The sequence below is a fragment of the Anguilla rostrata genome, chromosome 6 (genome assembly GCF_018555375.3).
Source record: "Anguilla rostrata isolate EN2019 chromosome 6, ASM1855537v3, whole genome shotgun sequence".
Classification (NCBI taxonomy): domain Eukaryota; kingdom Metazoa; phylum Chordata; class Actinopteri; order Anguilliformes; family Anguillidae; genus Anguilla; species Anguilla rostrata.
Window position 1 is genome coordinate 5,452,077 of NC_057938.1, and position 15,343 is coordinate 5,467,419.

Consider the following 15,343-nt stretch of genomic DNA (forward strand, 5'->3'; position numbering starts at 1 on the left):
GTTAAATTCGACATCGTTAATGCTTCCTCAATTTCTCAGTGTAAAAACAGTCAGGATTTCAAGTGACGTCATGGAATTGTAAGGGGTATTGAGCTCTGAACGCAATATAGATCGTCCCATTCAGGTGTCAGCTGTAAATTTAAAGAAGTGGACATTCACGTTAAAACTTTATGGGTTTTTTTTCTCTGCACATGGTAACAATAACTCTCGTGGCCCATGGACTATTTGTCACTGCGAGGAACCATCTGTAACAGATTCAGGCATATATCTCTTCTCTCTTCCTTTCAGCTCTCAGTTGTTTTAATTCATTCTGATCTTATGTATGAAAAGATCTGTCAGACGGAATTTCCGATCAGATTGCTTCTCTTTGCACTTCAGGGTCTTCGTGGAAATGAAATGCTCAAAGTGACAGTGTTTGTAAATGATGACGCGTAACACCAGCGTACTAATCAGACTGGCAGAAACTAATCGTGAGAGATTGACGTGGAACTTTATTTCTGAGCAAAGTTGTGGCGATGTTTGGGACTGATGTTTAGAATGTACTATCTGGCTGTTCAGTTACCAGACATATGTGACCTGAGCAGTTAGTTTTCCAAACTTAGATTTCAATGCGCAAACATGCCTGCAAGCAGAGCTGACAAGGGCCCAAGACCAGAGTGGCCTCCAATGTGCCTGACTGTAATGGTGTAGTTGAGCATAAATGAGAAGAGATAAGCATGTCACATAAATTATGAGATTACAGTGTGCATAATTCATTTGACAAAATTAGCATGAATGAAAATCAATAGTTGGGAAAATAAAAGGCAATTCACTGCCACACACTTCACAGCTATTTATGAGGAGTGTAAGCAAACTTTGGTGCAAGGCCGAGCACTTCATGTTCGAATTTGATCCTTGGGTGGAGAAGAACTGCTAGAGATGATGACACATCTGTTTGTTGCACCCGCACATTTTAAGGGATCCACATCACATCTTGCCTTTAGTGATTCATGCTGCATGCACACTTACGTAGAGGATGAATAACCGACCAGTGAATTATCTCTTGCATGTCATGTGTAGATGCAGAAAACAAACTGGCTTATGGTGGCCATTTTGTCATAGTTCAGTATATCCAGATTAGAGTAAATGTTGTCTGATCCATCAATAATGCATACCACATTGCCGTGCAAATTGGATCAGCGATGTTTGAAAAGAAGCTTTCACGAAAATCTAAAGTTTCAAAAGGGTAGATAATCAAATATGGTAGACCAGGCTAATGTAAACTGAAAAACAAATGTGTGCTATGGCAGGGGGCATATGAGTGGTTAGTATCAGGCCTCTACGACATATGACTGATTTGTTGTGGAAAAAAGTCTTAATGACCAAATGTGGCTTGAATACCACATTTTTCTGTCGAACCTTGGTCTAGGGGTGTATATTCAGATATATGAACAGATTCAGCCCATTGCCCTCTAAAAACAAGCTGGGTTTCGTGAGTGTTCATGGATTTTATGACCATATTTCCAGGCTGGCTGTGGGACAAAGAATAAGGGAGAGAAAAAAAAGTGTGCTTGATGAGAACCAAAATCCAACACAGTTTGTATTTCAATATTAACTTTCCCTCAAAACCTCTCTGAAAAAATGGGGGAAAGGGTATTTTAATCCCGCAAAATGCAGTTTGTCTCCTTGTCGGTCGCTAAAGACGTTTTGAGCAAGTCGTTTTTTTTTTTTCCTTTACACAAAAATAAAAAGGACCTTCAGTCTGAAGGGGGAGAAGTGATGACAGCTCTGCCTCAACATAACTGCGTCCTCCTTATTTGTGGATTCCATTAGGGTGATGTGGCTGATCAAAATGCACATAAACACAGATGTCTGCTTCATCCTGGCAAATCTGAGAAAGAGCGAAGGGCCAGGACCTGCAGCGGACGGCCCGCAGAACGTCTCCTCGCGTCGGTCGGGAAGATCGAGCGTTTGACTGAAATAGTCGAAGGCCTGTGGCGCGGCGTCCGTTGCCAAAGTCAACATCGGCCGAGCACTTGTTTTTTCCCCAGATGGTTTTCGCAGGACACTAAACATTTTGACAAAATTTATCTAGCTGACTTCGCCGTACGCGAGCGGGCTCTGACCTCATAGCTAAATATGTTTACCCAGGCTGAAATGATCCATTTAGACTCATTTCACTCATTAAACGCTAGTGTTATTTCTGCCGCTAATACTGAAACATGCCGGTCGAGGTATATTTGTGATGTGTGTTGGGTGTGCGGTCTGTGGTTAGGAGAAGGGGCATGAGGCCACACTGCAACAGGACCAAACACGTAAAAGGAAGAAAAAAAAAAAAACTTGGACGGCTTTCAAACCCGTGAATCTTTCATGAACACGGCCTTTATAGAAGGGGGGGAAACTGTAGTCGCGCACTTCGCCCGCTGAAAATCGATGATAGCCTTGCAGCCGCCTTCTGGACTTGCTTTGTTGCCACTCTGCAAACCACCCATAAAGCCAAAGCTTTCACTGTACTAGGCTTGCTATTCCAGGACCAGAAAATGCATACACCTGTTTCTTCAGTTCCTTCACGTCAGTGTTTCTTAAACTATGGGTTGGGACGCAAATGGGAGTGTATAAGTTGGGTCCCAAAATGAGTCTCTAGAAAACTATACAAAACACAGGGAAAGTCTTGAATTGGTTGCTGTACAAATTGATCACTAGTGATCTAGGTTATGCTAGGATGTGTATTTCATGGGTCCCTGAAGGATACTAAATTTCTAATTTGGGTCCTGATACTAAAAAGTATTTCTAATTTTGGTCCCAATATTAAAACGGTTAAGAACCAGCACATTACACTGTCCTTACATATGAGTATGAACCACCGTTTTATTTGGGAGCTAAACCTGAGAAGGCCAGTTTGTTTTGTAGAGACAAAGAGCATGTCTTTGAGTTTTTGAAGTTTATTGTAGCAACAGCAAGATTAAAATTGAGTTACAAAGGGGCTTAATATGTTTATTGGGAACACATTTAGTAAACAGATGACGTTTATGTTCCACGAAGTCTTGCAGATCCTGTTTTTTTTCCAAATTGATGCATTTATCATCAATGTCTACAGAAACAAGATTGAAGGTGTGGCTCATGCATTAGAATCTGTGGCTATGCCTTGGATCAGCTGCCCTAGTCATCTGAAATGCAAGTGAAGGGCTGTTCCTTGTACATCAATTTTGTCAAACAAGACTTGTCGAAAGTGTGGTGTTACAAAGTATAAAACTGCTAAGGTGAAAAAATGGTGACTGGCTCCCTGTGTTACTTTGGGGAAAAAAATGGCTAACACAGCATTTTAAACCAAGACTGCAGTTCTCCAGACAAAAGAGACGTATGTGAATGAAACCTTAAATGTACAATAAATGGTGATACTTTCTTTGGCATTTGAGCTTTGAGGAGAATCAAGTTCCCTCATTTCCGAAAACTCCGCACATTCCTGACGACCGAATTCCAAGCTTTTTTTTTTCTTTCTTTCGCAGCTAAACAAAACTGCTGATGTCACATCTGGAGAATGTTACGATATAAATTGCGCAGCTGGTCCACTAGGAGTGATGATTAATTGTTGTATCAGGATATGTCACTACCACCAGATTACGGCGCTAAACTTTGGGATTTGTCAGTCTCACCAGGGCTCTCTTTCATCTCTGAACAATCATAATGAGGCACAGTGCTCCACTTACACTGAAGTCAGCCAGACATCCGGGGCCGTGGTTTCCCGACAAAAAACTGAACATCTAGTACGTTCATAAAATCTGTGGTTTTCTTGAGAAAAAAAACAATTCCACGTAGCTGGAAAAAAAAAAATAAATAAATTGGTGTGAATTGAATTCCTGGACTTGTAACTCAGAGGTTGCTAGGTTTGAGCCAATGTCATGGTACCCTTGAATAAGGTAGCCGAATTGCTTCAGAAATATACAGTCATATGAGTTGTAGAACAAAAATTCCAGCGTAGATACAACTTTGGAAGCGTCACAATTCAGGTTCTTCTCCCCAATGGGAAATTTCAAGATGGTGTGACATTCACTGTGAAATGCAGTTTGGGTCATTATAAAAAGCACAGACAGTTCTGGCATTTCAGAAAGAGGAGAGTGATCTTTATGTCTGCCCTCAGTTCAAACTTTGGTGTACGAATTACTTCCTGACGAATCCACCCTCAACTCTGTTGCCTTTGACTGTGCCTCAGATCAGATCAATGGCAGGATCCCCCAAGAACAAACCTTTGACCGGCCCTCCGTTAATTCCACATCGCCTTTTGAACGAGGCGCATCGACGAAAAGTTCACGATCCAATAAACCCCTCCATCAATCTTGCATCCACAAAATGGGGGGAGAGAGAGCTGCCAAGCCTCAAGAATGAAGCCCGTATAAATGTCAGACAGTGTAAACAGGAGACACAATGAAAAGGGCAGCTGTCGTAACTAACCGCTATGGGCACTGCCGTCGTAGCCGTTATAATTCAACGTTTCCTCGGGATCCAGTGCTTTCGTTTCAATGCCCCGTTGAGCTGGATTCTGCCCCTAATGTGTGCGGGGCGGTGTGGCACCCAGCAGAGCGCTGCCTAAACTGGAGTGTGCGGCGCCTCGGTCTGGGGTCCTGGAGCCGCGGGCCGGCCAGATACCGCGCGCCGTCCCGTAGCAGGACATCGGCGGGGGGCACCCGTCCCGCACCGCTACCCTTTGATTCGCGCGCTCGTAAAAACGTCCAGCTGGCTGTCCGGCCGTAAATCCAGCCCCCCTCCATTCGAAGTTTTCGGAGCCGCCCGGCGCCGCAGATGTAGCGCAAACATCGTGAAACGGGACGAAGCCGTCGCTGCTCAGGATGTCAGAACCACCCTCACCCCCCCCCCCGTCCCCCCGTCCCCTCCCCACCCCTGCAGAACAGGGCTTTAAATCAGGGCGTTGGCCCAACAGAGCGGATTCAGACGGAGATGTTGTGGTGGAATACAACAGAGCTGCAGTCTGGGTGGAGGTGAAGAGGTTGGGAGGAAGATTCCATTGAGATGGATTGGACCACTGGTGATGGAACACTGTGTCCTGGATGTCCTAGGCACACCCAGTTTTTGATCGGTACACCCAAAAATCATTGGTCTCTCCCTGATCCGTGATTGCGATCTCTCCCATCTCCCCCCTGTGCCAATCCGTGATCGCAATCTCCCGTCCTGGTCCACCCGCACATTTCTCCGGTACGCCCATGATTGGAACTCTGGTGCCGCTACTGGATTGGAGCATTTACCACTGAGAGCAGAGCTGGAAAGTCCTGCCCAGAAAGTAAAAGTCCTGCCACGTAGTTCTTCCACCCGTGAACTCAACCAGCTGATTTCACGAATTAGTTCTCCACCTCTTGGCTGAAGAATTGTGCTAATTGGCAAAACTGAATTTTTCAACTCTGGCAGAGAAATATCTTCTTACACTGAGTAGCACTCTAACACTGTGTGTTCTTTAGATATCTCTGAGAGTTAGATCTTTACTGATGAACTCACAGTAGTTAAGATGTTGCAATTTATTTGATGAGATGATGTTGTCGTTCAGTGAGTCCTACAGGATTACATTATATGTCACTCAACAAAATGGGTGAATTTCTTTCCATCTGAAACAATCATTACCTCAGGTTTTTATTTGAAGGGGAGAATGGCAATGCACAAGTAGTGAGTTTATCCTTGAAACCACACAACTCTAGTTCTAATCTGCTGCCTACATCTCATTATCTCGCTCACATCAGCTTCCTGCGTTAGCAATCCATCGCTGCATTTCCAGAAAAATTAAGAACTCGGTGTATGAATAAAATGATCCCTTTGTGTCCATCTTAAGAAGAATGGAGGAGTGTAATGAATAAGGGAGGGGGCTGGTGATGAAAGGAGACTGGAAGCCAGTGGCTGCCGCTGTGCGAATTTGGCCTCCTTCCTTCCGCTCGTTGAGGACCCCGAGACTCGGAGAGAAGCGCAGCGAAGCCGGCCTTTAAAGAGGAGCGCTGCCTCTCTCTAACCAGAACCAGAAGCGGGCTCTCGCTCTCTCCTGAAAAAAACAAAAAAAAAACATTTCCCACCGTCCCACGCCAAGCGGCCTCGGCGATCCATCAGAGGTGAATCCAGGCGCCTTCTGACAGGGCCGGTCCCCGAAGGAGAGGGGCGCGCAGGTGAGGGGGGGTGGGGCGGGGGGGGCGGGGGAGATGGATGGGGGGCGCGGGGGCCTTTCCCCCATGAATCTTCCTCCCACGGACTATTCTGCTATCGCACGTTTGAGTCGGATCGTCCCTCTGCAAACGCGCCCTCCGTTCAGCGGAAAGAAGAGGCCGCGTCGCCTCCTGTTAAAATTTACGCTGTCCCGGGACACGCGATGATGATAGCAGTAATGGATTGCATTACGGAGGCTTTCAATCAATCAATCAATCAATCAAATTTTATTTGTATAGCGTATTTTACAGCAGTTGTCCCAAATACGCTTTACAGACAACCCTGGCCTAAACCCCCACAGGAGCAAGCCTAAGGCAACAGTGGCAAGGAAAAACTCCCTGTGGCAGATGGGAAGAAACCTCGGAAGGAACCAGGCTCAAGGGGGAAACCCATCCTCCTCTGGTCGGCTCAGGGTGCCGACTGGTGACCAACATGTCAGTCAGTTTTATAAGGTTTATGATGTGGTTCAGATGATGGGTGGGGCCGGGTGGCGGGGATGGGGAACAGCAGGTGGCGACAGATGTGGGCAGGGTGGAGGCAATGACGAAAGAGGGGCTGGACCGCAGAGGTGGGGGAGACCAGACGACTCTCGAAGCACTCTCGAGGGTTGGGGCAAGAGCCCCGCCGGCAGCGTTAGTTTTTTTTTCAGCATCGTAAGTTGTTTTATAATGACGGGGGATGAAGGGAGGTAAGCTAACCTCAGCTACCATGAATGTGTAGCACCCACCTGCTGCAACTTTTATACTGAACTGCGTATACATGCAGTCAGGCCTTTATAAGAAACTAGGATTTTACTGGTGCGATGGCCGATCCCTCATTTATGCCCTGAGTCCTTATACTGAAGGTCTCAAATCCAATGTCCTGACCCCTACTCTCAATTGCGTAACTTTAATTTGAATACTGGGAGGTTGAAATGCATGGACCCCGGGAACTGCAGCCCTGTGGGGGGGTCAGGAGCATGCTCCCCCAGAGGAAATTTTTTAAACGAACAGCTGTGAAATGATCATTTCTGGTGGACTCTGAAGGAGAAATACTTCAGACTACAGATCAGTATCCCAATCACAGCATGAAATCCCTGTCTTTATTACATGAAGGTTTTGGCCTTATCATCATGCTATATTGTGGGGGGTGGGGGGGGTGGTTATTTGGCCTGTTTTATAATATTGGGGAGGCTGTAACCCCCCTATCCCCCATGGATTACGCCCTTGCCTGCTCCACAGTGCAGCCCTGACCCCCCAACATTGGGACTCACCCACAGGATCACCTGTCCTTGAAACGCAAGCTGCGTACGCTTGCCTTATTATTAGCTCAATGGCAGTTCAGGTGAAGCGAGGACAGCCCCTCCCCGTTTGCGGCATTGTTGCTGGATTTCGTAATGCACCAGCGAGGCGATCCCCTTCAGAGGATTCCTTGTTTTCTGGAAGGTTCCTTTGTCCAAATCCTACCACATGCCTGTCCTCGAGCATTCAGCTTCTTCTCAACAGTTAATAAATCTAGATGTGCTTTGGTAAAAAAAAAAAAGAAAATCTAAACAAAACACAGGGAAAGCCTTGAATTAGTTACTGTACAAATTGGTCTCTGGTATCCTCAGATGAATCCTTCTCAGGCAGTTGCGTTTCCGTGACGATGCTTGTTCTCGATCATAAGCAGGGAGCTTTAATAAGAGTCACATGCATCCTTCCCTCCCTCTGGTCCATCTCATCTCGTCCAAATGGAGAGTTATCAGTGGCAGTTTCCCCAAGAGGACGGAGGGAAAAAAAATATCTCCTTGCGTTTCGCGTTTTGTCAACTGATGGATCGTCGCATGAACCCCGACCCTCCAGCCTTACGGGTCGCGCCATGAACACGCGTCCCGCGTCCTCCCTGCTGGTCCCGCGTCCTCCCTGCTGGTCCCGCGTCCGCCGCGCACGGTCCCCGAGTCCACCTCTCGAAAAAAAAAAGGGAGGGAGTGGCAGAGTCCAGCGATCTCCCTGGAGACCTCAGTCAAGAGGCTTTTCAGAGAGAGAGAGAGAGAGGCCTGTTTGGAAAGAGAAGGTAAAACATGAAGATGATCAGAAAGGTAAATACCTGGGCAGGATTTGCGCGGCCCGTGATGGATTCCTCTCATTCCTCCGGCCTCGGCCCCGGCAGCTGGCAGTGATTAGCTCGTGATTCACTTTAGCCGCACATAGAGGCTAGTTGTAAAAATATGAACAGGATAACTGTTTCCTGAGTTTGTGCTGACAGCGGTCCCCGTGGGACCTGGGCTCTCCACAGAAACACATGGAGGCTCGCTGGGCCCCCACCAGCCCCCCCCCCCCCCCCGGATTAGCCATATTCAGAGAGACACGGAGTCAGGCTCAGGATGGAACATGGCAAAATGATCGCCTGTGGGACAGGGGAATGGGAGGGGGGGGCTGGGGGCAGATTCGACAGCCTGCTACCTGAACTTTTTTTTTTGTGAGCTGCAGTGACGCGCGCACGCTGCTCGCTTGGCGTTTCGGGTTCGTCTTCGCGCTTTTTTTCCGCGCTCCCGCCAGGATTCCGGAATGCCGAATTCGGAATGAGGTCCCCTTTGAAGTGGCGAGCGAAAGAAAAGAAGAGCGGGAGAAAGCTTCACGGGGGATGGGGGGGGGAGGAAAGACTTCCGCAGAAATATTTGTTCAGCGAGAGGTGCCTCGTCTTCGCCGCGAGCTTCGAGTGTCGGGCGGCCCGCGATGCTGCGGCTGAAGCTGTTACCATCGATAAGGGGCCGGCCAATTCATTAGCGCCATTGCAGCGCTTCTGAAAAAGCTGAGCCGAGCTCATTGGCCGTTAGCCGTAGTGTGTGCCAGCTAAAAACCCAGGAGCCCGACCGCGATGCTGACAGGCTCTCCCTTTGAAGGGGAGAAATGAAAATATGAACGCTGTCCTCCTTCTCGAAGCCGAAGAAGCTGCCTCGCCTTTGAAGGAGCACCACAGCTCTTTTGAACCTCGGTTCAAATGGGAAACCGCTACCACGTACATCCTTTGTGGTTTCAAAGAGGGGATAAAGGCTGTCATGTTATTTTACTGTCCCTCGCTATGTGAATAAAGTATTTTATTGACTGTGAGGCCAACTTCATTTCAAGCCTTGTGATTTATTTTTAAGCTATTAGTTTCATCGGGAGATTAGTCGTCCTGTGAATAACCTACCACGCAAAATTTTGGCAAACTATCACTCTTCAGTCTTTTGCGTTGTGCGTACTGAATTCCAAATACAAATTTAGGCCTTTTTGCCATGAATCTTCCACTGTTAAAAGCCACATCCATTTAAAAATGTCATGCCCTTATCTGTTTGGAATAGCATAATAACTCTATTGTCCTTACATCTTTGCGATCGGATCTCCAGATAAATAAACGCATATTTTAAATGCAAAAGCCCACAAATAAAAGCTTGTTAGTAGCATAAGTGAACAGATTCCATCATCTGTGTGTTCTATAAAATCTAACTGATAAATATGATTTTTACTGAAACAAATCATCAATGCAAAAATGAATCCACATTAGAAATGCTATTTTCTAAGCTGGGTAATGTTGTCATTTTTTTTTTTTTTTTTTTTGATTCTGAAATCCCATTATTTATTTGTGTAGGTGATGTGACTCTCTAATCAGTCTCATATACTCATAAGTCCTGTCTGATCTAATCTGCATCTTGCCTGTAAAGGAATTGTCACTGACCGTGAAAACATTCGGTCATGGAAGAAAACGATGAGGTTGCTTATGACTCGTGTCTGCAGTTCTCTTCAAGCATTCCGCCGTCCGGACCTACACCTCGAGTCATTGGGACTGCTCATCAGGGCTCCAAATTCTTTCCCCCTTTATGAGCAATCTTGGATTTTCACCGCTTTGTGAATCATTTTCTCAACAGACGCTTTCAAAGGACCCGAGAGAAAAAATTTTTAATTTCACGAGTCTGCCGAATGTGATTTGCTGAGCCTCACAGATTAGTTAGCACACTTTCCGATGGCGGCCATTTTCCATCACCTAAAATCTTATGTCATTCACTTCTGTAGTGGCTGAATTTCCTGTGCTGGTAATTGCCGTACGCTTGTCTTTTGCACTTGCCATAGTCTTAATGGCCTGCTAAATCACTTTGGAAGAGAGTAACTAATAAATAAATGTCATGTAAATGTAGTGTTTTATGGTCAAGGAACTTGTTTCATGCCAGTGGCAATGCTGTGAACTCACTGGACAAAGTGATTTACTGGTGCTACGTGATGAGAGCGCACTGCTGTGCGTTAGCGTGTGCTAGCAGTGGTGATTGAATTTGCGCTGTGAACTGCCTTTTTTGTCCCAGGATGGCTACCCCTCTCCTGTCCTCGAGGATCAGCCCCGGTGCCCCCGCCCCGCCGCCCCTGGACAAGCACAGCTCACACAGCGACCAGCAGCAGATCCCCGGCCAGCACAAACCCTACACCCACTTCCAGGACCCGCCCGTACATGAAGGTAAAATGGGGGGGGGGGGGTGGTCTTGTTTTGTGGGTTACTAGCATTACCAATGATGGCTTAGAGGGCACACCCACCTACTGCAAAACTGAATTTGAAAGTGTATTTCTTTCACTGGAAAATCACAGTTTTTCACTTAGCAAAACACAAAATGCACACCTTCATAAAGGCATTGGTGTTGCTTTTTATGTGGGTTTTGCACTGAAAAACTGTCATGTCTACGGTGAGCATAACTTGACTTCTGGTCAAGTCCTGCAGCTGCACCTTTATTTTCTTAGCTTTGTTTTTGTAGTTTTTTGTTAAATCAAGATGAAAGGAAATGGGAAAGTGTTTCATAAAAGGCAAGGCATTCTTAAGAGTTTTAGTTTTTAAGTCACGTTCCACAAACAGAACAGTGCTTTGTTGCTCACACAGTCAATTATGCTTGGACAGAATTGGCTTTGAACTTGGTTAATACCTTTTTTTGAACTCGCAAACCCTCCTGAGGTGTGTGTGTTTGTGTATGTGCATGTGTGTGTCTGTGTTTATGTGTGTGTGCTTGTGTGTGTGTATGTGTGTCTGTATGTGTGTGTGTGTGTGTGCGTATGTATTCGTGTGTACTTGTGTGTGCGTATGTGTGTCCTTGTGTGTGTGTGTGTGTATGTGTGCGTGTGTGTTTGTGTATGTGTGTGTGTCTGTGTGTGTGTGTGCGTGTGTGTGTGTGTGTGTACTTGTGTGTGCATATGTATGTGTGTCTCTGTGTTTGTGTGTGTGCTTCTCTGTGTGTGAGAGTGTGTGTGTGTGTGTGTGTGTGTAGGGTGTGTGTGTGTGTGTGTGTGTGTGTGTGTGTGTGTGTGTGTGTGTGTGTGTGAGGTGTGTGTGTGTGTGTGTGTGTGTGTGTGTGTGTGTGCTTCTCTGTGTGTGAGAGTGTGTGTGTGTGTGTGTGTGTGTGTGTGTGTGTGTGTGTGTGTGTGTGTGTGTGTGTGTGTGTGTGTTCATGCTCAGTGATGAAACGGAGAGGAAGTGTTTAAAGCATTAGAGCTCTGGGTTTCCGGTATCAAACAGCCTTCTGCTGCGCTTGGAGAGCCGGCCCTCGCGTCCTGCGAGGACTGTGACACACGCCGGAAACTTCCGGCTGTGGTTTCTGCCCGCTCCGTAGTACTGGCAGGGACCCAGCTAACCGCCGCAACAGACCGTCCGTTGAGCCCTCTTCTCATGCAACTCGTGTTTCACAAAGTGAGCTATTGTTGTTATTTTAATAAGCATTTGTGATTGTGTTTGTTGTTTTATCCCCCCATTGTAAGCCCAGATGGAGCAAATCAGGGTAATGACTGTGAACTGCCGTTGCGGGCACTGGGTACACCTCCCCCTGTTTCAAGAGTCCTTCTCTACAGGGCTGGCATGTGATTAGAACATAATGGACATGACTTCAGTGGAAAAAGCCCACTGTTCTCAAAAGGGGGAAACTCTGATAGAGTGCGTGCTTCGGAAGTCGGTATGACATGAAGGTTCCAATGATATAAGCTCTCAGGATTAACGAAACCCATGACCGTGCCTTCGAATGAGATCAACGTTCTCTGAAATGTCATCCTAATTTTAACTGCTATCTGAATAACAGTTGCTCATATTGCCCCATCACAGATGTTAAATTAAATCAACAGCACTTGTACAGTACTGATGCATCAACAGTGTCAGTATCAACAGTGTTTGCAGCATGTCACATGGTCAAAGCTGCACCATTTCCATTGGTCGAGGCCATGCTGACTCAGCACGTTGATACAGGCGTTGAGGGCACACTACAGATGGTTGCACTCATGGAGCGAAAGGGAAGTTCAAAGACAGAGGTGGCTGAGCACAGCTGAACCTTCCGGCAACCAGAATTGCAGGACCAGACCAGGGGCATCTGTAGCCTCTGTGGCCCAACTTGGGGTGTTGACCGTTGGGACTGATTTTGCCAGAGACCCTTGCCATACCTCAGAGAACACAGCAACATGACTGGGAGGGTGGATGATGAAGACTACGTGTGTTCTTCTTCAGCCCTTCTGTTTTGCTCCACGCCTCCCTGCCAACCCAGTATTTGAAATCCCTGCTTTAAATCATTGATCTTCAGCCGAGTTAAATTGGGGAAAGCTGGGGCTGCTGGGTGGCTCATGCCGTTAAGGCTCTGTTGCAGTACACGGATGGGCTCACTGTCTGGTATTAACTCCGGACACCGTGCAGGGAGACGTTGGAAATTGGCTGTGAGGTGGTCCTGGGATGGGAGGGTTTCAGTCGGCTGGAACGCCAGCGTCTCTTCAGACCCCGGCGACTGTCATGGTTGAACGGGTGCCCACCTGTTGAAGCTGCACGTGAAGATTCTTCCTCCAACTCATGTCTGTGCAACTCATATCCCAACAGCTGTTTTGCTTACCGTGAAACTGACATATTCTGTGGGGACCGAAATGTCCGATGGCACACTCGAGTGTGATACTGACTTGACCAAATAAACATGTCCTCCATGGTGGGCCTACTCCACTCTTGGCCCCATGAAACAGAATGAGTGGTTGTAGAAAGAATCGTGTTAGATTCCCGCCTTATCCTATAAATGGTCATAATATAGCAGGGGCCCTCAATCTGATCCAGAAAGGGCCGGTGTGGGTGCAGGCTTTTGTACCAACCAAGCAGTAACACACCAGCTTCTACTAATCAACCACTAGAGTCTTTGCTGAGAACCTCAATTAGTAGAACCAGGTGTGTTACTGCTTGGTTGAGACACTGGCCCTTTCTGGATAAGACTGAGGACCCCTGTAATATAGGATATTCATTTTTAGCTCGCTTCTCTTCGGTTGTGCATTTTCATGGAGACTTACTTCATCTGGTCTTCTGCTGTCCCATGCCTAGATGCTATTAGCATCATTAAACCCAGGACATCTGATTCATATTGTGGTCAGTGGTCATCAGTAGGGTTCCAGAACGGTCCAGCTGTGCTCAATAACTCCGGGCAGTGTCACGTCATGCTTTGGGTGGTAACTAAGAGCAGAGATCGGCACTGTTTCCATTCACTAGCGTTTGACCCCCCCAAGGGATGTGACAGTGTGAAGAATTGTTTATCAAAAAAAATAATTTGTTTATTTTACGCATCGGAATGCATAAAAATGCACACTGAAGTTCAGTTAAGTGTTAATTCAACACAGAGATTGCATGGGACCAGATGGGATTAGATGTACTCTATCAGTCAGAGATGTTTTAACACTGAACATTTTGCTGTGCACGGTTGTAACTATCCTGGCCTGCTGCATACTGACAAACTTAACATTTAATTCTGAAGAGTAAGTTTTGTAATTTTTTTTTTTTAAGTTCTAAGTCAGTGTTCTAGAACTAAATTGCTTTCTAGTACCAGTGGTGATTGTTACATCAGCATTAGAATGTTCAGTTAAGACCATTCTAATCACATATTTGTTATCTTACACCTTAATGGGTTAACTCACAGTTTGCATATTTACACAATAAGGCCTGAACTGTTTCTCATTGCTCTCTGTCATACTTGGCAATGAAGCATAATGGTTGGAGAACCAGGCTTTGCTACTCCAAGGTTGTGGGTTCAATTCCCGGAGCACTGCTGTCGTACCCTGGAGCCAGGTACTTGACCTGAATTTCTCCAGTAGAAATATCCAGCTGTACAAATGAACTGTGTGTAAAATGGCTGAAAGCTGTGTCACTCTGGATAAGAGAGTCTGCTAAACACCTAAAAGGTGAATGTAAATCTCCACCTGATTTCCCCCCAATCTCTACTCATGCTTAATTTATTGTCTTGGATTACGTCTGAAACATATCGTTTTCTAATCATTTGAAATAGTTATTCCACTTACCCAATATCATTCACATCCTGGCCGTATGAAATTTCACCATATTCATGATTTCGGAGGGACCTATACTCCCCTTGTGCTCCTAATCCCATTCTCGCTGAAGTAAGGAGTTTTCCCAGTGAGCAAAGCCTGGAATCTAGACATCAAGAGGGGTGGAACGGACTAGATTAACCCTATTGTGGCTCTGAGTTCACCCAAATATAGCCTGGCTACGTCCCAATCGATTAGAAAACGTTCACTTACAAACCGAATGTAGCCGGGTTTTCACCAGAACACCTGGACGCCATTTCACCAACGTTTCACCACTAAAGCATTCCCTGGGTACCTGGGTCTAGTACGTCACAAGGTAGAAACGGCGCAGCTGATTCGCTGCCTCTTCGGCCCTCCTTCAAACAGCTTCTCCTCTGGGCTGGGCCTTTGAGCACCTTCTCCTGAGTCACAGTGACAGACGCGCTGTAGAATGTAAATATTTGACATGGCTAAAACAATTAAACTGCGACTGCTTTCGTTGCGGTTTTTTAAACTCAGCAAAAGTAATGCAATTATCATTTTTTTGTGTTTTCCCTTCTCCCCCCCTCTCTCTCTCCCTCTCTCTCTCTCTCTCTACGTCTGTTTCAGCAGGTTACCAGGGCAGTTTCCAGAGCTGCTTCCATTACAGAGATAATTACCGCATGGAGCCGGTGGTCAGCGATATCCACGTACCGGTGGATTCCCACTGCTTCAATCCTCACCGGTCCAACGGCTATGCCGTGAGGGACTCCAGCGGCAACACGGAGGGTGAGTCCCTGCGGGGGGCAATCTGCGTCAGCAAAGCTTGTCCTGTGGGGTTCCAAAGGCGAACTGAGTGGTGAAGTGTCCTTTTTTGTGTAGACGCTAAAAAGTATGGAACAGTTCCAATC

General features: G+C 46.5%; 1 protein-coding gene across 4 annotated transcripts in view; it reads left to right on the forward strand.

The window, feature by feature from the left end:
* LOC135258296 (zinc finger protein GLIS1-like) overlaps positions 1-15,343 on the forward strand; it is a 107,325-nt gene that overhangs the window by 90,342 nt on the left and 1,640 nt on the right. For 3 of the 4 annotated variants that reach the window (XM_064341695.1, XM_064341693.1, XM_064341691.1), the window contains 2 exons: positions 10,472-10,620; positions 15,063-15,221. In XM_064341695.1, the coding sequence (XP_064197765.1) occupies positions 10,472-10,620; positions 15,063-15,221 (308 nt within the window). The remainder of the gene's footprint in view (positions 1-10,471; positions 10,621-15,062; positions 15,222-15,343) is intronic. The other variant, XM_064341694.1, reaches the window with a different exon arrangement.